Source organism: Dipodomys spectabilis, unplaced genomic scaffold (assembly GCF_019054845.1).
Source record: "Dipodomys spectabilis isolate Male_0828 unplaced genomic scaffold, ASM1905484v1 ptg000091l, whole genome shotgun sequence".
In the NCBI taxonomy this organism is placed as follows: domain Eukaryota; kingdom Metazoa; phylum Chordata; class Mammalia; order Rodentia; family Heteromyidae; genus Dipodomys; species Dipodomys spectabilis.
In genome coordinates, this window is record NW_024870768.1 from 2,368,043 (window position 1) to 2,389,658 (window position 21,616).

The window sequence follows — 21,616 nt, forward strand, 5'->3', positions numbered from 1 at the left end:
CCAGCAAAAAAAATAATAATATAATAATAAAATACAGTTTTTAATATATACATGTATTTTTAAAGATACTGTACAGCAGGGTTACAGTTACATGAGTAAGCTAATGAATACATTTCCTATCGAGCATTGTTGCCCCCTCTAAAATACAGTTTTTAAAAATCCATACAAGAAAAAATACCTAGAGCAGCCAGGCCCAGAGGTTCATACCTATAATCCTAGCTACTCAGGAGGCTGTGATCTAAGGATCACTGTTCAAAGACATCCAGGGCAGGGAAAGCCATACTCTTATCTAACCAGCAAAAAGCTAGAAGTGGAGCTGTGGCTCACGAAGTAGAATGCTAGCCTTGGACCAAAAAGAAAAACCAGGAACAGTGCACAGGTCCTGAGTTCAGTCCTCAGGATGGACAGACAGACAGATAGACAGACAGACAGACAGACAGACAGACAGACAGACACACACACACACACACACACACACACACACACACTAAAGCAAAATGGTCTATGGAAAAGGAGCATGTGATAGAACACCTGCCTGGAAAGTACAAGGCCTTAAGTTCAAACCCCAGTTAACAAACCCCACCCCCCACCCCCCACCCCCACTCCCTCCACAAAAGGACAAAAGACTATCAATGCATGGGATTTATTGAGGAGTAGATGACAGGTGAGATCATTCAGCTGAATCCATTCACAACATACTTCACGAAGTGGCCTGGCATATAATTTGCACTTAACAATTGCCATTATCAGTATTTATTTCAGCAGACACTTATGGAGTGCTTCTGTGATCAAGGCCTATACAGGTCTCTTGCCCTCTATGAGTTCTTAATCAGTTGGAGAGACTGAGAAGATCTATGGCAGAGGAGAACATGGTGTGAGGTAAATGAGTGGGAGCCCACAGGAAGGGATCTGAACCCATTCAAGGGTTAGTGCAGTAACACAAGTTAACTCAACCCGAGAGCAGAGTCTTTAAGGACAGTAAGTTGTAACTAGATGTAGAAGAGTGAAGTGTCAAAGAGTATTCTAGGCAGAAGAAATAGTATATGCAAAGGAAGAAGGTAGATGGTATTGGGTAGACCAAAAGGTTCTTAACCTGGAGTTCATGGATCATAGATGGGTTTCTGGAGGCCCACAAAATTCCAGAAATTGGATGCAAAGTGTTGCTTTTGGGTAGCTATGTGCATATAATATATATATATATATATATATATATATATACATATATATATATGTATATATATATATACATATATATATTATATTGTGGCATATGTATATATAATACATATTATGTATATACACATATTGTGATGGGGGAGATAGTTCATGGCTTTTATTAAGTGCATAAAGGGCTGTAATCCTAGCCACTAAAGAGACTGAGATCTGAGAATCACAGTTCAAAGCCAGCCCAGGCAGAAAAGTCCTTGTGAGACTCTTATCTCCAATTAACCACTCAAAAAATGGAAGTGGAACTGTGAGACAGTGCCCAGGCTTTGAGTTCAAACCTCACAACTGACCAAAAATAATTCATGAAAGAATTTGGGTCTCCTCTGAAAAGGTTGAGAATCAATGTTGTTGGTGACAAAGTATCATGTCAGTACATTTTAAATAGAGTAATTCAGTAAAATTTGTTTCAGTAAAATTTGTTTCAGAACCATCACATTAGCAGTCAGTCTGAAGAATGGATTGCATTTGCAGATCCAGCTTGGAAGGTCTAATGTGGAGTATTGTCATAGGAGATGGAATTGAGCAGGGCTCCTGCGCTGCATGATTCCAGCGGGCCCAATTTATATCGAGGCATTTTAATTTCAAATGACAGAATCAATCCGTTGAGAACTATTACTAAGATAGCTTCAATAGAACTGTTGGGTAGTATAAACTCTTGTAAATTTAGAAGAGGTGAGGTGAAGGCAGGGGCTAAGGGTGGCAGTAGGCCAGAGGATTACGAGTTCAGGGTAATAGTGCAAAAAGAATTAAGAAACCTCTGTTAATGTTCACCCGGCATCCAGAGTCTCACACATTATTACTATCTTCCATCCCACTGTTTGAAAGATCCTGGGTAACCCTGGAGATATTTCTTTTCTCTGTAGGTTTTGGAGTGGGATTACTTCTCTGTTCAGAGTCAGGCAAAGTTTCCCAAAGAAAGTAGTGTTTGAAGTAGTCATTCAAAGGTCCATAAAGATTTCAAGAGCTATCAATGGAGAATGGAGAATATCATGAGGGTCTACACAAAGCTTGGAGATGAGAAAGGGTGAATGGAAACAGAGGCATGCAGAGGTGAGGCATGCTTGAGGCAGTTGTCTGGCAAGTGCAACAGGGTTTGTTATTTTTTCCTTCAGATAGACAGCTGGGTAGCCATGAACAGTTCTTGAGTAGGAAAAGTGGTGTGATCAAATTAGCATTTTAGAAGGAAAGAAGATTAGGGAGTAGGCTGATGCAGTAGAGAGAAATAAAGAGATACAGACAGAAAGGCAAGACAGACAAAAAATGGACTGGCAGTGGAGATAGAGCAAAGAGAAAGACTGACAGGTGATTGTGTAGAAGACAGAACCAAAATCTGAGACTAAGGACATAATGGGAGATGGGGGAGATTACCAAGAGTGGAGCTGACAGTAAGTTGGAATGCATAGGCCTGGTAATGAATTCATTCATTCAACAAATATTTATTAAGGGAAGGGCACTGTACTCAGCACTAGAAATATAGTATTGAACAAAACAGATGCCTGTCTTGATGGATCTTATAGTAGGTGAAGCAACTAAATATATAGAATGTATCTGATGTCTTATGAATGCTCTGAGGAAAACTAGAAAGGGGGTAAAAAATGTTGGAACACCTGTCTGATCATGTAGTATTTGAGCAGAGACTTGAAGAAGGTAAGGGAGTGAGCTATGCACCTACCTGGAAAATGATGTTTCAGCTAGAAGGAACACAAAGTACCAAAACTTTAGGACAAGAGTATACTTAATGTGTGTAAGGAACAGCTAAGAAGCCAGTATGATTGGAGAGACCAAATAAGGGGCAGGGGTAGACTATGAAGTACCCACAACCAATAATATACAGACTTGTAGTTTTCTAGGGGACAGAATAAGTAGGGTTTAGTGACTTACTTGCTAAGGAAGTAGGAATCATTTAGGGTTATGTTTTGGACACAGGTGATAACTTTTGTTAAAATGGGAAATATAGATACTAGATCTGCAGTAGTTAAGACTGAGATAGAGCTGGGCACAGGTGGTTCATGCCTGTGATGTCAGATCTCAGGAGGCTGAGATCTAAGAATCACAATTCGAAGCCAGCCCAGGCAGGAAAGTCTGTGAGACGCTTATCACCAATTAATTACCAAAAAAGCCAGAAGTAGAGCCTGTGCCTCAAGTGGTAGAGCACAAGCCTTGAGCCATAAAGCTCAGGGACAGTGCCCAGGCCTGGAGTTCAACCCCAAGGACCAGGGAAAAAAAGACAGGTACAGCTGGGTGCCAGTGGCTCACACCTATAATCCTAGCTACTCAGGAGGCTGAGATCTGAGGATCACGGTTCCAAGCCAGCCCAGGTAGAAAATTCTATGAGACTCTTGTCTCGTTAAACACACAAAAAAGCTAGAAGTATAGTACCAACCATGAGTAAAAAAGCTAAGAGACAACATCCAGGTACTGGGTTTAAGCCCCATTTCCAACACTAAAAAAAAAAAAAGACTGCGATAAATGTCCCTCTGACTCTAAAGGCCCTGAGGGCCATCCTTATGGTACTATTCTGTAAGCCTTAGGCTAGATGAGTCTGGGACTCCGGTGAGAAATTCCCTGCTAGAGAGAGCCACACCTCAAGTTATGAAATGGAATGGTATTGCTGAAAAGAGAGTGTAGAACAAAAGTGAAAAAGGCAAAGTGAAAAGGGCCAGAGTGGAACTGGGGAAGGAAGGGATAGGCAGAGGAAGAGAGTGGAGGCAGGGGAGTCAGACAAGCAGGTGAACAATCAGTCAGGGGAGGGCTCAAAGAGCAAGGAATGGGCTCTCCAGAGGAGGCCCTGGTTAAGGACTATGATATGTGGGGAGCGGAAGAAAGTCTATTGGCTTCAATCATCAGGAGGGCCTGGGCGACCTTCTTAAGAACAGTTTCCATGCAGTGGTGGGCGCATGAGGCAGATTGCAGTGGGTTGAAGAGCTCGTGGGAGGTACTGAAGTGGAGATGGCCAGTGTAGACGAATTTCTCAAGAAGTTGAGCTGTGAAGAAGAGAGAGGGACAGAGAGGGGATGTGGGGGCAGATAGAGGGTTTTTATTCCCAGATGGAAGAGACTTGAAGCTTCTATAAATGAGGACAGGAAGGAGGCAACAGAGGGGGAGAGGTTGAGAATATGGAAAGGAGAGGGGATGGTTGCTGTGGAGGAAGAAGCAGGAATGGGTTCAGGAAGCCCAGGTGGAGAGACTGGTCTTTAATAGTTCAGGTCCCCCTCCTCTTTCTCATAGAGAGTGGAAGCAGTGGTGAGCATGTTAGGCCATTGAGAGGATTGGTGACAGAAATATGTCAAAATGTTCAAAGTAACCAACAGAGAGCCCTGCCTAAGCACCTGGATACTGGAACCTAGAGGAAGCTACAATACTGTGGTTAAGAATCAGGAGGGGGGCTGGGAAGGTGGCTCAGTGGTAGAGTGCTTGCCTTGCATGCCAGAGGCCCTGGGTTAGACTCCTCAGCACCACATAAGCAAAAAGAAAAAAGCCGGAAGTGGCGCTGTGGCTCAAGTGGTAGAGCGCTAGCCTTGACCTGAAGAGCTAAGGGACAGTGCCCAGGCCCAGAGTTCAGGCCCCACGACCAGACCCAAAAATAAAAATAATAATAATAAAAAAAAAGAATCAGGAGGGACTTCCTGCAGGAAGCAGCATTTGAACAGAATCCTGAAATTCAGATAGGGACCAGGCTGGGCATGCTGATGGAGTAAGGAGCCACCTCATCTGATGAAGGCTGGGCATGAGTAAATGGAATACAGTAATGCTGATGCTACCAATAATGACGGTCATAATACTTACCATACCTCCCCTGTGACAGGTGCTTTAGCATGCTTGAGTTTATTTAATCCTCACCCTGCAGCATAAGTATTTCCTCATTTGGCAAATAAGGAAAATGAGTCCCAGATTGGTGAAGAAATGGACCCTAGTCCACTCTGCTAGTAGCTGATGGGGCTTCTATTGAAACCCAGGCCTGTCTGACCCCATCAGAAAAGGAAGAGCCCGGTGAGACTGTAGGATGAAGGGGCCTTGTATGTCAACCTGAGGAACCTGAACTTTACCCAGCATTCAATGGGGAGCGAAGATGTGTGTATCTGAGCAGAAGAGATTGGTGCTTGAAGGTAGAGTGTAGGAAGGCTAATGTGGCCCACAAGGGTAGGGAGAAGAAATGAGGAACTGATTGTAATATCAAGAGCTTGATATGGACTAGAGGGAAATAAGTAGTGGGATTGGACTATCATTTGTTCCTCATGACAACCTTGAGAGGTGTGGATGGAATTTTCTTCTTGTTTTAGAGATGAGGAATGGGAGACTCAGATGCCCTGGACTTGAGCCCTGATTCATGTGATTTTGTTGACTCAGTGAGTGTGTGGAACAATGTGTCATTAGGAAGTTCTGAGTCTGAAGGGTGCATATGTGTAAGTGTGTGTGTGTGTGTGTGTGTGTGTGTGTGTGCGTGTGCGCGCGCGCTGTGCCCACATGTGCTTATCTCCCTGTGCAATGAACAGCAGTGCTTCCCCTTGCCTGTCCATTATCCTTCCCATCTATTTCCAATCTAACTTTTTCCTGGATTCCATACTTAAACTGCATCTTCTGAGCTGAGGAGTCTGGGAATGGAATGTTCCTGTTTCCTTAGCTGTTCCCAGAAGATCCACTTTTCCACTTCCAGAGGCACCTGGTCACCTCTAAGCCCTACTGTCTGTCCATCTGCCCCATGAAACTGTGGCCTAGCTGTACTACTGGCATATGAAGTCTGACCCTTGGTACTGCTTAGCAGTACCCTGGGGACAGGTCCTTGTTTAGTAAATGACTTTTCCCTCCCACTGTGGCTGCTTCCATGTGGGCAGGCAGCCACTGTGGGAATTAGATTCAGTTTAGGAGCAGTTAACAATAGCCCCACCATGTTTCTTTAGCTATTGGTTCCCAAGTACCTGATGTGTGTTCTGGATCTTGCAACAGTCCTGGGGGCTTGGCATCTGAGTCCCATTTTGCAGATGAGTAAATGGAGGTTCTGAGTGGGGCAATGAAATGCTTGAGTGAACATACTCTAGAGATACTTAGAGATCTGGGATTTGAACCTGGGTCTCCAAAGCTGAGGGCTTTCTATACTCTTATTTCTATGTGTCTCCTATTTTCTGCCTTTGAGCCTTCAGGAAATACAAATCTTTGTCCTTTAACTGCAGGGTAGATTTTACCCTGAATGCCAGAGGACCTAGTAGGATTTAGTCTGAGACCTGAATGAAGCTCCAAGAACTCTGGGTTCAAATCCTGTCTCTATCACTTTCCCAGGTTTGTGACCTTGGTCAGGTTAGATCTAACCTCTCTGAACTTCAATTCCCTCATCTCTAAAATGCTACTTGTCACAATACAGAGCAAGTTGCTACTATTTATATTAAAATGAAGGTTAAGCACTCTGTCAGAGTCAGAACTGGAGTTTATGTACTCTGGGGTGACTCTTAAGACTGAATCCAAGCTGGGTATGGGGGAGGGCTGTCCCATGAGGGGACCAGCAACAGGCTCCTTGGAGACAGAGTTGGATGTGTTTTTTTGCCCTGGGTAATCTGTCACACTGGCGTCTCTATTTGGACCCCATCCTAGCCCCACCTTCTGGTTCAGGCCCTTCATGTGTCTCCCCTGCTCTGCAAACTAATGCCTCTGCCTCTCTCTGTCACCTGCCGCCTGTGGCCTCTACCCTGCCCTTCCTGGCCCCAGGGAAGAGGAGGAGGAGGAGGAAACTGAGGAAGAGGAAGAGGAAGACGCTCACCAGTTCTGCTGTCCGGCCTCGGAGTGCAGTAGTCCCTCCTCTCGGTAACTGAGAGGACAAGGGCCATTTTCTATGCAGAAGCAAAAGCCTTAACCAGCCCCCACCCCAGCCCCTGCAGATTCCCCTTGGGACCCTGTCCCCTGCTTCAGGAGCCCAATGGGCAAGGATCGTGCCCCCTTCTTCCCTGACCTCATTCTTGGAATCGCCACTCCCCACTGCTGTCTCCCATAGGCTCCAGCCCCTGCATTAAAAAAAGAGCTGGGGCCTTAGGTCTGCCCAAACTGTGGGAGAAGCAGAGCTTGGAGCTTGGAGCTTGGAGCTTGAAACCCAGACCCTCCTGCACCCGCACTCCCACTTCCCAGGCACCCTGAAGCCTGCCACTCCTGGAGAGGTCTCCAAATGACATCCCAAGGACCTACCTCTGTCCTCTGTGAGCACAAACAGAGATGCAGGGTGCCTAGGGCTCAGAGGACCAGACAGGGCAGGACCCAGCCTGTCTAGTACCCCATCGTCGTTCCCTTGCTGTGGCCATGCTGCCATTTCCTCCACTGCTTGAAGGCCTGGTCCCATGGCCCCCCTCCCCTGGCCGCTCCCATAGTGCTCTGTAAATACAATCAGGAGGAAAAGGGCTTTCAGAGTGTGTGTTGCTATGTATAAAGGAATTTCCATCAATAAAAGCTGATCTCTTCACTCTGTCTGATGTATGTTCCACCCTACTCCACTTCCTTGTCCCCATTCCCACCAGAGCCTTGCCTTCTTTCCTATCTAGGGCTTGGGAATAAGGCCTGGGAGACAGAGTAGGTTTTGATTCGTGGTATTATCAACACCCAAGAGACACTCAATAAATAAATGTGTGAATGGCTCCCAATATGGGCATGCCTTCTGGCCTTCTTCAGCTCATTAGCCTGAGCCAGCTTGAGTTGGCTAATCGTGGGCATGGCCCTTGACCTCTGATACATAGTTTCCCCATCTGGAATGTGCAGAAGGAGGTTGGCTGGATAGGAGGACCTCCAAGAACCCTTCCAGTTCTGACATTCTTTGCGGCTGAGATGCTACCATTTTAAGAAGCTATGATTATATGCAGTTAAGATCCAAGGATTCTGGGACACATTCCATGCAATTCTATAATTTCTATTTCTACAATGTTGTGATGTTTGAATTCTCCCATCCTGTGATTTTAAGATTTAATGATACTGTCATTTAAAACAAAAAATTCCAACAGTGTGATTTTAATATTCTGTGATAGATTCCTTGATCCTATATTTTTACAGCTCTGATTCTACAACTGGAGGATCTCTGGATCTGAGAGGAAGCCATTTCCCTCAGTCAAAAATTGACAATAAATAGTCCATGCACCTGGCTTGAAGCTAAGACTCCTTGAAGGAGGAGGAAGAGTGGATAGTGGAGTTGTAGTGTCCCCACGACCACCCACCTGCTCTACCTTCCATGATATGTCTATATGAGAAGCCTAGCCAGGAGATCCTAAAGTGGGCTTATGTCCTGACTTTCCTTCTCAAAGCCCTTGGCATTAAACAAATCTGAATTTACCTTCTGGTTCTGCCACTGGTGGTAACCTTGAGCAAGTCTTTCTTTCTTTTTTTCCTCCTTGACAAGTTACCTCTTTGGGTTCTCATGAAGATTAGTAGGAAAGCTCAGGACATAGGGTCAGAGGCAAGCTGGGGCAAGTGTGCCATAATTGGTTGCTCTTGTTTTGATTAAGGCCCAGTGAGAGTCCTTCCTCTCCTCTTTCCTCCTTCCCTTCAACATTCCATTGATTGCACCTGTAGTTTTCATAGACCATCACCTCATTCCCTCACTCATTGTTTCACTCCATCATTTAACTCATCTACTCATTCATATTCTTTTATTTTTCTCTCCTCCCTTCCTTCTCTTCTCTTCCTCACTCCCTTATTTACTTTTCCAGACAGCATTGCTTGAGAGCCTACTGGGTACAAAGCCTCAAGCTGAATACTGTGAGATCAAAGTAAGGCTGTGTTCTCCATCTCTCAAGGGACATGAGAGATCCTGAGGAAGTAAGGCAGGGTGCAAAGGACAAACACGATTGAGCAAACAGTGGCTTTTAGGAATGAGTATATCATCATCCTGGTTCAAAGAAGAAGGAGATAGCAACACAGGCAGGTAGGAATGATTTCTGAGAGGGCTGGCTGGAGGAAGAAGGGCATGAGTTGGATGTTGAAGGTTAGTTAAGGTTTGACTAGAGGGCAAGGCGTGATGGGAAATAACATGGATGAAACCCTGGTGGTGGGCTTCAGGGCCTGATTGGAAAATGGTGAGTGGGTTACTCTGTAAACCTGGCTCGCCAGGCTATGTAAATCTAGGTGATCTGTGGCTGAGAGAAGATCATTCTGCCCTTCATTTTTTTTTTTCTTGCCAGTCCTGGGGCTTGAACTCAGGGTCTCAGCATTGTCCTTGAGCTTCTTTTGCTCAAGGCTAGTACTCTACCATTTTGAGCCAGAGCTCCACTTCCAGCATTATCTGTTTATGTGGTACTGAGGAATTGAATCCAGGGCTTCATGCAAGCACTCTACCACTAACACACATTCCCAGCCTCTGCCCTTCATTTCAATGGAGCTAGAAGGAAGTGGGGAAGGGGTCCATTAAAGGCAGTCAAAGTTAGATGACCATCTTGAGATCTGTGAGAGTAGAACCCTTTGTGTAGGCAACTAAACTGGATGAATTGGGCAGAGGGTCTGTGTTGTGGGAAGGGAGCAGGTTTGTATTTATATCCCTTGCAAGAGAAACATATCTCCTTGTGCCCTTGCATGGGAGTGCCTGTCTTTGAGGCTGTGTGAGCTGGTGTATGTCTGAGAGAATGTGATGATGTGAAACTGGGTGTGAGGAATTTGGAGAATGTGTGATCAATGTGTAAGGTTGTGACTTTCCGGGCTTGGCTCTCCATGTGTGTATAGGGTGAAGATAATTACAAAGCAAGGTATGAGTGGCTTTTTTCACATATGGGGCTGTGGCTTTTAGGGTGACAGTTGTCAGACACAGTGCTCACACACATGCTGACACATGTGACCTCTACCTGTCATTTTAGGAGACTGAAGTACCTGCTGAGCAACAGGTGTGTGCTGGGCCCTGGCCTGGACATGGCAGGTTTGTGGAGGTGAATTATACCCAGCTACTCCCCCTGAAAAAACAGAATTGGAGGCAGATAATGGACAGACACTTCAAGAGAGAACCATAGCCAGGTCCTAATGGCTTATGCCTGTAATTTTAGCTATCGAAGAGGCTGAGATCTGAGGACCACAGTTTGATGCCAACTCAAACCCAGGCAGAAAAGTCCCTGAGGCTTTTGTCTCTAATTAACCATCAAAAAGTCAGAAGTGGAGCAATGGCTCAAGTGGTAGAGTGACAGCCTTGAGTAGAAAAAGCTAAGGGATAGTGCCCAGGCCCAGAGTGTAAGCCCCAGAGCTGAAATAAGAGAAAGGGATGAAGAGGAGAAAAAAGAGATTGGGGTGGGGGGGAGACAACAAACAGACAGACAGGCAGACAGACAGGTAGGCAGACAGGCAGACAGGTAGACAGAGACAGAGAATCACAAGTTAGTTGGGCCACCGTAAGATAGATTACATGAGACACAGAGAAAGAGGAGGTAGCTGACCCTGTTGGGTTCTGTGAGGGCAAGAGTGAGTCAGAACTGCCTACAAAGGATGCTATGCCTGCTTGGGGTACTGCAAGGTGAATATGAGCTCACTCAGGCTGGCCAAATCCCCGGGTATAGGAGAGAGTGAGAATATTATGGACAGAAAGGGGAAAAAAAGCAAGTGTGTTAATATAAGCCATAGTCTAGGAAATGCAAGTTTCCTACTGTAGGAGGTTTGGGGACTTAAAAGACAGGGTAGGAGGCAGGAAGGGTGCAATTCTGAGGCTCAAAGTGAGACCCTGGCCTAGAAAGTGGGGATTTCTTTTTTCTTTTTTGGGGGGGGGGGCGGGGGAGGGGGGGGGCCGGTTGTGGAGCCTGAACACTGGGCCTGGGCGCTGTCCCTCAGCTTTTCAGCTCAAGGCTAGCGCTCTACCACTTGAGCCACAGCACCACTTCCGGCTTTTTTCTTTTTTCTTATGTGGTGCTGAGGAATCGAACCCAGGGCCTCATGCATGCAAGGCAAGCGCTCTACCACTGAGCCACCTTCCCAGCCCGAAAGTGGGGATTTCTTACCCTGGGGACTAAGGGAAAATCATTTTGAGCCTCAATTTGGATTTGTGGGGGTGGGTGGTTCATAAAGCCTAATTTATGAAGTTCACCCTAATTCAGTTGGTTTTTATCTGTCCTTGGCCAGCCAAACCCATGAGTCACTGCTCTTGAAGTCAGGAGTCTCTCCCATCTAACTTCAGTCTTTCTTGCTTCCTCCTGGGTAGTTTCTTCACCCACTTACTCACTCCTTCCACAAATATTTATCCAATGTCTGGCCACTCTGGAGAGGAAACAGGAAACAGAGAATGCAAGATTCTACTCCAAAAGGGATGGGAGAACATGGTGTTCAGATAACTTTGTTTCTGATACTGGGGATAAAACTGAGACCCTCACTCATGCTAGGCAAATGCATGACTACTGAGCAACACCTCTAGCCTCGTATGTTCAGAAACACATTTGTTTGAATCCTAGCTCCACCACCTCTGAGTTCTGTACCTCAGTTTTCTCATCTGTGTCATGTCCTTCCAGGAAAACAACCTAGCCCCTGCACAATTGCTAGGCCTCCCATAAGTAACAGTCAATATGCCATTCAATAAATGACAGCTACTATTTTTAGAGCTACAAAGAAGCAATAGGAGGATTCCAACCCAAGTCAATGGGCTCCCAGAGCCTAGGTTTACTCACTGTTTAGCTCGTCAGTCCCTTAGCCTGGTCTCCTGGTCTCCTGTCAACTGCTATGCCAAGCCAATCTGGGTTTCAGATGAGAATCCCTGTGGCACTGGAATTGACTAGAAAAACAGCTTGCAAAAGAGCTATGAGAGGAGGAAAAGGTGACTGCTGTCCTTCTGCACCCCTGGTACTCTCCAGTAGCTCTGATCTTGCTATCTTCTTCCAGAGCCCAAGGCCCCTGGCCCTCATCTAGGTGTGTCTTGTTTTGTTTTTCTCTCACTTCCCGTCTCCCCTAGCCTAAGTTGTCATGGGGATAGCCCTCAACATTCCTTGTTTCTTCTTGCCCTCATCTTATGGTATCCATGGCAACAGCCCCCATTCATTTCCATGGTAACTGCATCCTGATCCCATCCCCTGCTGGCTGCCGGGCTCTAGGCATTGCCAGTAAAGGGAAGGAGGAAAAGAAGACCTCCCATCTGGAGCAGCATCTAGGGAGGGTCAGTGCTCCCCCACTATGGGCAGGCCAGCCCCAAATCCACAGGGATTGGCCTGTCCCACTTCCTACCACTTTAGAGCCTTGGCTCATATGGTCCCTTCATTGCTTGTTCCCTAAGCAAGATGCAGCCCACAAGTTTTCCCCCACACCCCACTCCCCAGGAAGTCTTCAAAGCAGCAGGAGGACCAGCACAGGCCTTGGGATCTGCATCCCCAGTCTGTCACTTGGTAGCACTGAGACCATTGGCAGTCATTTTCCCTCTCAGAGCCTTTTTCATCTTCTGTAAAATAGGAATCCTAATTCTTTTCTTCACATTTGCCATGCAGATAAAATAATGTGTGGAAAATGCCTGCCACAGGGAAGGTGAGCAGTAAGTGCGAGTTTATTTTTATTCTACTCAGCCACCCCCAAGCAGAAGGGATCTCTCTCCCACCCTCCCCCAGCACTTCCTCTGTTCTCCAGTCCTGATAAATTTCCGCTTTGGACTGTGGTTATTTGTGTAATATCTTGTTTCCCCCTCTGCAAAGGATGCTCTCATTTCCCCCAAAGAATAGCCAAGCAGACAGTGCACATGAGTATTTGTGCATGTGTGGCAAACACACGTGTGTGCATGTATTCATGTCTAGCTCCAGGTGGCTGGGGTTGTGTGCTTTTGTTTCTTGGTGTGTGTGTGTGTGTGTGTGTGTGTGTGTGTGTGTGTGTGTGTGTGTGTGTGTGTGTGTGTGTGTGTGTGTGTGTGTGTGTGTGTGTGTGTGTGTGTGTGTGTATGCTTTTGGCTGGGAGGAATTCATAAAAAGAAGGGTCTCCTAGGCCCTTTCTGAAGTCCAGGAATCCAGAGAAGAAATTGTCATTTGTTCAGTCCCTGGCACAAATGAAAAACTGAAGTACAGAGAGGAAACATAATATACCCAGGCTCACATTCAATGACAGCCAGGACTGAAACCCAGGTCCACTTAATTCTTACTCTTCAGAGTGTGTGTATGTATGTGCACACACGTGTGCATACATGTATGTGCACACACAACAGACTGATTGATGATTGATTTCTACATGATCAGCACATTCCCAAGTGTTTTGAGAAACTCGGACTCCATACTCCATAGCTCCTGTTTCTTCAGTAGTATGATATTAGAAGCAATCCCTTGGGCAGATCCTTGTTTTTGTCAGGCCATTCCTTGTGAAGCTGTGCCAATAGGGCACGTTCCTGCCACTGCTTCCTTTGCAACCAAAATGAGGCGGAATTGCCAAAGAGAAGAGAGCCAAGGGCAGAAATAAGAGAGGTTATATGATAGCATGAAGAGACAGCCAGGGCTCTGTGCTTGCATCCTGACTTCTTCACTTAATAGCTATGTGACTTGATGTAATTTTACATCACTTTTGAATGCCTCAGTGTTCCCATCTATAAAATGGGGCTGATGGTGCCTTCCTCAATGAGTTGCAAGAATTCAGTGAGTCTATTGATGCCCTTGCTTTAGGGACAGAAGTGACTGCAGAGTCCTACAGCATCATAGAAGGCCTGTAAGCCAGCTTGGGTGGGAGAGATAATGGTATGGAAGGGCACACCTGAGCTAGATACTTGAAGGGCAGGCAGGTGGTAGCCAGATGGGGATAATGGGGCTAGAGTCAGGTCAGGAAAGCCCCTCGCGGCTATGGTGAAGAAACTGTAGGCTATACTATTGATGATGATTCCTTTGAAACACTTCCCTCCTATAGTTATCTCTAAGAGCAGAAGTCAGGGTCTTTATCATAGGCTCAGTGTCCTTCACAACTTGTCCCCCATTACCTTTGATCTTATGACCTATCAGTCTCCCTTGTTTGTTCTGGCTACATTGACCTCTTCACTATTCTTTAAACATGGCAGGTACAATTCTCTCTCAGGACTTTTATACTTATTGTATACACTGGACTGCTCTTGCCTTAGACAGCCACACAACTCACTCCTTCACTTCCATCAGTGCTTTGCTTAAATGTCATTTCCTCTAAAAGGCCTTCCCTGACCATCCCACCGGAAACAGCACCTTTTTTTTTTTTTCAGGTAAGGGGTAGGTTTATTCAGTAGACCTGCTGGGACCAGGCAAGGTTGGCACTCCACATGGCTGAGAAAGGCCTGGGAATGAGAGAGAGCTGGGAAAGAGAGGAAAGAGCTAGAAAAGAGCAGAGAGAGGGGTAAGAACAGTAGCACTCATGTGGTATTCAGCACCTTTTTAACACTTTAACTTTCCTTCCTGGCACTTACCCTCTATCTGAAAGGATAGCTCTGTTTTCTTGCCTTATCATCTGTTTCCCCCAACAACACTATCAGAGCCCTGAGGGAACATGCTTATCCATCTTGTTTGTTGTTGTCTTTCTAGTGCCTAGCACTGTGTCTGGTATAGAAAGTGTTGCAGTTATTGTTTGTCAAGTGGATTCCCGGCAGCTGTGGAAAGGTTTTCAGGGAGACAGTGAGATAGTTAGATTTGTATTTCTGAATGCTCTTTCTGGTCACAGGATGGAGAACAGATTGGAAAAGGAGACTGGAGGCTGTAGCACAAGTTTGGGTGAGAGTTTTATTAGAGCAGCCACCCAAGAACATTCACCCACTTGCTCATACCAGAAACTTTTGTTGAGTAACTAACTCTGGTCCACACCCCAGGCTCTGAGAAGCTAGAAGATTCCCAAATTCTCTTTTCTGGGCTGGGATGCTGGAAATCATGCACACAAATAACTGGCATGCTTTGCCAAAGCTAATCTATGCCATAAAAAGCAGGGCAGCCATGTGCCGTGTGTGGGAGCTCTGAACAGGTTCTGCAGTAATTTCTGGCTAGTGGAAGAATTCAGGAGGGCTTCTGAGTAGTGGTGTTATGACATAAATTTTAACGGAAATAGGATGTGGGGTGGGTCATCAGATTGCAGATGACAGTGATGAGGGGATTGCTCTGCAGGTGGGAGGTAGTATATGAGCAGGTTTGGAGGTGGAAGCTAAGAATATTTGGGAAAAACAGAGTGCATGGGATAGGGAGCTGATGGCTTAGGGTTGGAAAAAGTGTGGGCTCTGGAAGCAGACTGCTTAGATTGGAGTCCTGGCTGGATCATTGGTGGTTGTGTGACCACTAATATGTTACTTAACCTGCCTGGGCCTTGTAAAGGTAAAATAACAAAAGCTACCTCATAGAGTTGTTTGGAAGAGCAACTATATCCTTAGGTGTGAAGAGTGGTAAGCATTGCTCATTTTAACTTGGAGGAGGACTTCAATACCAGAGTAAGGAGTTCAGGTTATCTCTTGTAGGAGACAGTTGATCAAAACTGGGGCTTGAGTTTTTTTTCTAAAAGGAGCTAGATTTAAGAGGTTGGTGGATAGGATCCAGCAGTCCTGAGGGAAAGGAGAAGAATGTTTTCTATCTAGGGGTGTGCTGAGCTGGGTGTGACTGGTGGAAGGAGGGAATTGGGAGTATTATTTCTGCTTTGTCCTGGGCAGTGTTGCAAACTAGCATGTGGGAGGGTGGAGGAAGAGCAGTGGGTGGGTGTTCCTACCAGGATGGAGCTCAACTCCACTTCAGTCCAGGCCTACGCCATGGCTGCAGCCTCCTCCCCCACCACCCATGGCCCCTAGAACAGAGTACTTTTGCTGCCAGTGCTGGCAGGCCCATGCCGTGCAAGCTCCTTTGTGAATAGGGAACCCACCTCCACTGCCCCAACTTGCCTCTGACCTGTGTCCTGGCTTCTACCAAGGAGGGGCTGAGGAGTGGCCTCCTCTACCTTTTCACCAGCCAAGAGTCAACTTGGTATCCCCTCAAGCTTAGACCAGTTTTTGAGTCCCAGCCCCACTCATCCACCACTCCCCATCTCTCCTCCATGCCCCACCTGTCTGCTCCTCCTCTCCTGGGTTTCCCCTACCTCTGCAGCTCCTCACCATGCCTGATCTGCCCAAGGCGCCTGGGCTCTGTCGCCACCTGGGTTCCCTGGCAGCATGGTTGCCATGGCACCGTGGGAGCAGGTCTGGCAGAACAACAGCTCTGGGTAACCAGGGCAGGCAAGACCCAGGGCCCAGCTCCTGCCACCCTTCGGTTCGAGACCCCCTGCCCTCCTCCCTCAGCTGAGCAGAGGAGGCCATGAGGAGGAAAAGGAAGCTGCCTCGCAGGGCAGCTCTTTACCTGTGAGGATGCTGGATGGGAGGCGCCTCCCACTGTCGCTGAGCCTGCGCCCTCGCCCTGCCCTCGCAGCAGCAGCAGCAGCAACAGCAACAGCAGCAGCAGCAGCAGCAGCAGAGGCGGCAGCAGCAGCAGCAGCCTGGGAACTCTGGGAACTGGCCAGGCCCGGACTCCAGGCTGCTAAGGGCAGGGGCGGGCTTGCAGGGGCAGGGCTGGGTGGAAGGAGGGGAAGCTGGGTGGGCAGGGTGCAGAGGTGCAGGCACCAGGAGACAGGGCTGGAAGAGGGTGGCATTTCAAGAGAAATTGCCTGGGCTGGTGCTGGGGCTGGCACTGGGAGGGAAATAACTGCGCACAGCATTGGAGACAGGGCTGGGAGTGGGGTCCTGGGTAGTCTTTGTGGGGAGGGGGGCAAGGTTTGAAGCTGGAACTGTTAGGGGGAAAGGAATGGGAGGAGATTGGGCTGGGGGTAAGGGTAGGGACAATACTGAGAAGACAGCCTTGAGGGAAAGGTGCTTGGGGATGATGCTCTAAGAGGGCTGGGAGGGAATGAGGAGAGGGCTGTGGAAGCAAGGGGGCGTGAAGGGAAGAGACCATGTGCGCAATGAGGAGACAGTTCAAGGGCCTCTAAGTGTAGGAGTCTCTAGATCTATGAGGAAGCATGGGAAGATGGAATGGGGGTCAGGGGTCTGGTCCATTCACTCTCATTCAGGCCCAGCAGGCTTCTCTCCTGTTGCCACATCCTGGTTCATCTTATCTCATCCCCACAGTGTGGAGGGTGATGCCCCAGGCAGTGACCTGAGCACAGCGGTTGATAGTCCTGGGAGCCACCCCCCCTACCGACTGAGCCAGCTGCCCCCCACCAGCAGCCACATGGGGGGCCCCCCTGCTGGGGTGGGCCTTCCCTGGGCTCAGCGAGCGCGCCTCCAACCAGCCAGTGTGGCCCTGAGGAAGCAGGAGGAAGAGGAGATAAAACGTTCCAAGGCTTTGTCGGACAGCTACGAACTCTCCACGGATCTGCAGGATAAGAAGGTGCTGGGAGCCACAACTCTATGGTTGTGGATGGGGGAGGGGCACAAGAGAGAGAGAGCTGAGGGAGGGATTAAGATGGTTTGTGGGTGGTCTCCAGGGAAGGAGAGTGAAGCTGAAATTGGATAAGATTGCTCCAAGGAACCTGGTTCTCACCCTACAGGGGATGCATTCACCACCCAGTAGCCTGTAAATCTTGGATTCGCTCAGGAAACATTGTGCTCAATGTCTTAGATACGGATCCTAGATATGGAAAGAGGAGTGAGACTTGCAGCCAGTTTTCAAAGCGACACAATCTAAGGGGGGAGGGAGAAGTACACACATCAGTTGACAACTTCACAATGCTGATGCAATCTCACAATTAAGCTAAAACAAGTGGAGAAGGGGAAGGACAAAACACTACATTCAGGAAACAAGAAACTGTTAAGATATAATACCAAAATGTTAATTATGAGCATGCCTCAGTATTTGGGCTTCAGGTGAACTAGCCTGTCTTCCTTCTTCCCTTCCTTCTTCCCTTCCTTCCTTCCTTCCTTTCTTCCTTCCTTCCTTCCTTCCTTCCTTCCTTCCTTCCTTCTTTCCTTCTGTCCTTCCTTTCTTGCTTCCTTCCTTCTTCCCTTCCTTTACCTTCCTTCCTTCTTCCCTTCCTTCCTTCCTTCCTTCCTTCCTTCCTTCCTTCCTTCCTTCCTTCCTTCCTTCCTTCCTCCCTTCCTCCCTCCCTCCCTCCCTTTTTTCTTTCTCCTTTCCTCCCTCCTACTCTCCCTCTTATTTTCTCTCTTCTTTTCTGCAACTTCTTGTTCTCCATTTTACTTCTACCTTTCTTGCTTTTTTGGCTTCTTTCTTTTTTTTTCTATTTCTGAATAATCAAAGTATACTTCTTATAAATTAAAAATCAACAACAAACAAACAGAAAACCAAGTTCCGTCCCATGTAGCCAGCACTATCTGAAGAGCCTGGCTCTTTGGGGTAGCTGACAACAGTTAACTATGACTCGAGTCGGGGTGTGGATGAGGGTCCAGGACAGTGATGCTCTGGCAGCTTCCTGAACTTGTTCCCTTCAACCATCTCCTGATAGGTAGAAATGCTGGAGAGGAAGTATGGGGGCTCCTTTCTGAGTCGCAGGGCTGCCAGGACCATCCAGACAGCCTTCCGCCAGTACCGCATGAATAAGAACTTTGAGCGACTGCGCAGCTCAGCTTCAGAGAGCCGCATGTCCCGTCGCATCATCCTGTCCAACATGCGAATGCAGTTCTCCTTTGAGGAATATGAGAAGGCACAGAACCCTGCGTACTTCGAGGGCAAGCCTGCCTCGCTGGACGAGGGTGCCATGGCTGGGGCCCGGAGTCACCGGCTTGAACGGGGACTCCCCTATGGAGGCTCCTGTGGTGGGGGCATCGATGGAGGTGGAAGCTCTGTCACCACATCTGGAGAGTTTTCTAATGACATCACAGAGCTCGAGGACTCCTTCTCCAAACAGGTCAGGATCCCTGCAAAAGAGCCTTTCTTCCCCATTCCCAGCCTCTATCTGCTCCTATTGCTTTTTTTAACCTATATTCCAAGCTGAAAAAAAAGTTTTACTATGAGCATTTAATAGCAACAAATAGTTGAGATGATGATAATGATGAGAGAGAATTGGCAAGACAAAAAAATGTTACAGCAAGCCAGGTGCTGGTGCCTCACGCCTGTAATCCCAGCCACTCCGGAGACTGAGTTCTGAAAATCACAGTTCAAAGCCAGCCCAGGCAGGAAAGTCAATGAGATTCTTATCTCCAATTAACACCAAAAAAACCCCTCAGAAGTGGAGATGTGGTTAGTGGTAACATGCTAACCTTGAGCACAAAACTCTGGAACAGTGGTCAGGCCCTGAATACAAGGCCCAGGACCAGCATGTATATATATATATATATATATATATATATATATATATAAAATTACAACTAGGCATAGTGATGCATGCCTATTATCACAATTTGGGATGCCAAGGCATGAGGATTGCAAGTTTAAGGCAAGGCTGGACCACAAAGAGAAATCCTGTCTCAAGCCAGATGCTGGTAGCTTATGCCTGTAGTTCTTGATACTCAAGGCTAAGATCTAAGGATCCCAGTTTGAAACCAGCATAGGTAGAAAAGTGAGGAGACTTTGATTTTCAGTTAACCAGCACATAGCCAAACGTAGAGCTGTGGTCCAAGTGGCAGAATGCCAGCCTTGAGTGAAAAAAAAAATAAGGGATAATGTCCAACCTTGTGTTAAAGCACACAATAAAATCTTGTCTCAAAAAACAAAGGGTAGCCGGCGCTGGTTGGTGGCTCACGCCTGTAATCCTAGCTACTCAGGAGGCTGAGATCTGAGAATCGCGGTTCAAAGCCAGCCCGGGCAGGAGAGACCGTGAGACTCCTATCTCCAATAAACCACCAGAAAACCGGAAGTGGCGCTGTAGCTCAAGTGGTAGAGCGCTCGCCTTGAGCTGAAGAGCTGAGGGACAGCGCCCAGGCCCAGAGTTCAAGCCCCACGACCGACAAAAAAAAAAACAAAAAAAAAAAAACAAAGGGTAGAGGCTGGGAAGGTGGCTCAGTGGTAGAGTGCTTGCCTTGCATGCCTGAGGCCCTGGGTTCGATTCCTCAGCACCACATAAGCCAAAAGAAAAAAGCCAGAAGTGGCGCTGTGACTCAAGTGGTAGAGCGCTAGCCTTGAGCTGAAGAGCTGAGGGACAGCACCCAGGCCCAGAGTTCAGGCCCCACGACCAGACCCAAAAAAAAAAAAAAAAAAGCCCCAAAAAACAAAGGGTTGGCTGGGCGCTAGTGGCTCACGCCTATAATCCTAGCTAGTCAGGAGGCTGAGTTCTGAAGATCACGGTTCAAAACCAGCCCAGGCAGGAAAGTCTGTGACTCTTATCTCCAATTCACCACCAGAAAAAAACCCAAAAGTGGTGCTGTGGCTCATGTGGTAGAGCACTCACCTTGAGTTGAAGAGCTCAGGGATAGCACCCAGGGCCCACGACCAACGACAACAAAAAAAAAGGGTTGGGTATGTAGCTCAGTAGCTTAGTAGCTTGGTGTTGAGTTTGGTCCCAGCAACACACACACACACACACATCATTACCACCAACAGCAACAACAACATAACAACAACAAAAAACACTAAAAAGCAATTGTATTGTTAAAACAATCAGGTTAAAATATGCATATATAGAAAAAATAAGAAAATAAAAATTCTCATTGTTTCAAACTTGATCTACTATCAAATAAAGGCTTACCTAAGCTGAGCATGATGGCACACATCTATAAGCCCAGTACTGGGGAATATGAGGCAGGAGGATCAAGAGTTCCAGGCCATCCTGGATGTCATAGTAAGAAGCTGAAAAAAATAATAAAAGATTAAAAAATAAACTAAACCTAGAGGTTGTCAGCTGCTATGCATGCTTTACAATAGACCTATAAGGGGCTAAAGGAGAATCTTAAAATGATTAAACACTTGTCTTTCAAGCACAAAGCCCTGAGTTCAAGCCCTAGTACTGCCAAAAGAGAAAAAGAGAGAAAAAACAGGCCTGAGAAGTAGAGATTCTTATCTCCATTTATAGAGGTGGAAACCGAGTCTAAGGTACTGGCTCTGGTCTGTGTTCTCAAGAATCTCTCCGTCTAGTAGGAAACCACATATGAGGTGTGCATTACTGACTCCTGAAATAGACTGTGCTCAGAGTCATGAGAAAGGATTATGAGAAAACTAGAGAAAGTTCTTGGAACTTTCCATTGGAACTGGAAAGGTCCATTGGAACTGGACCTTACCAGACTGAGAAGATTAAAAAGAGGTAGGGAGGGCATCACTTGAGTAGGTATTAGCAAAAATGGAATATAATGAGAATATAAGTGACAGTGAGGGAGTAGGATGATAATCCCAGTTCTGCCATTTTCCCAGCTGTGTGACCTTATATGATCAGCAAAATGAAGAGAAAGCCTTATTTTAAGAGTTTGCTTTTAGCCAGGCTTCAGTGGCTCATGCCTGTAATCCTACTACTCAGGAGACTGAGATCTGAGGATAGCAGGCAGGAAAGTCTGTGAGACTCTTCTCTCCAATTAACCACTAGAAAACCAGAAGTGGTGCTGTGGCTCAAGTTGCAAGGCTCTAGCTGTGAGCAGAATCTCCAAACAACAGTGCAAGGCCCTGAG

General features: G+C 46.9%; 1 protein-coding gene across 3 annotated transcripts in view; it reads left to right on the forward strand.

Moving 5' to 3' along the window:
* Positions 1-21,616, forward strand: part of Iqsec2 (IQ motif and Sec7 domain ArfGEF 2) — a 70,128-nt gene that overhangs the window by 24,488 nt on the left and 24,024 nt on the right. For all 3 annotated transcript variants that reach the window (XM_042684903.1, XM_042684902.1, XM_042684901.1), the window contains exons 2-3: positions 17,195-17,456; positions 18,529-18,930. In XM_042684903.1, the coding sequence (XP_042540837.1) occupies positions 17,298-17,456; positions 18,529-18,930 (561 nt within the window). In that variant the 5' untranslated portion in view covers positions 17,195-17,297. The remainder of the gene's footprint in view (positions 1-17,194; positions 17,457-18,528; positions 18,931-21,616) is intronic.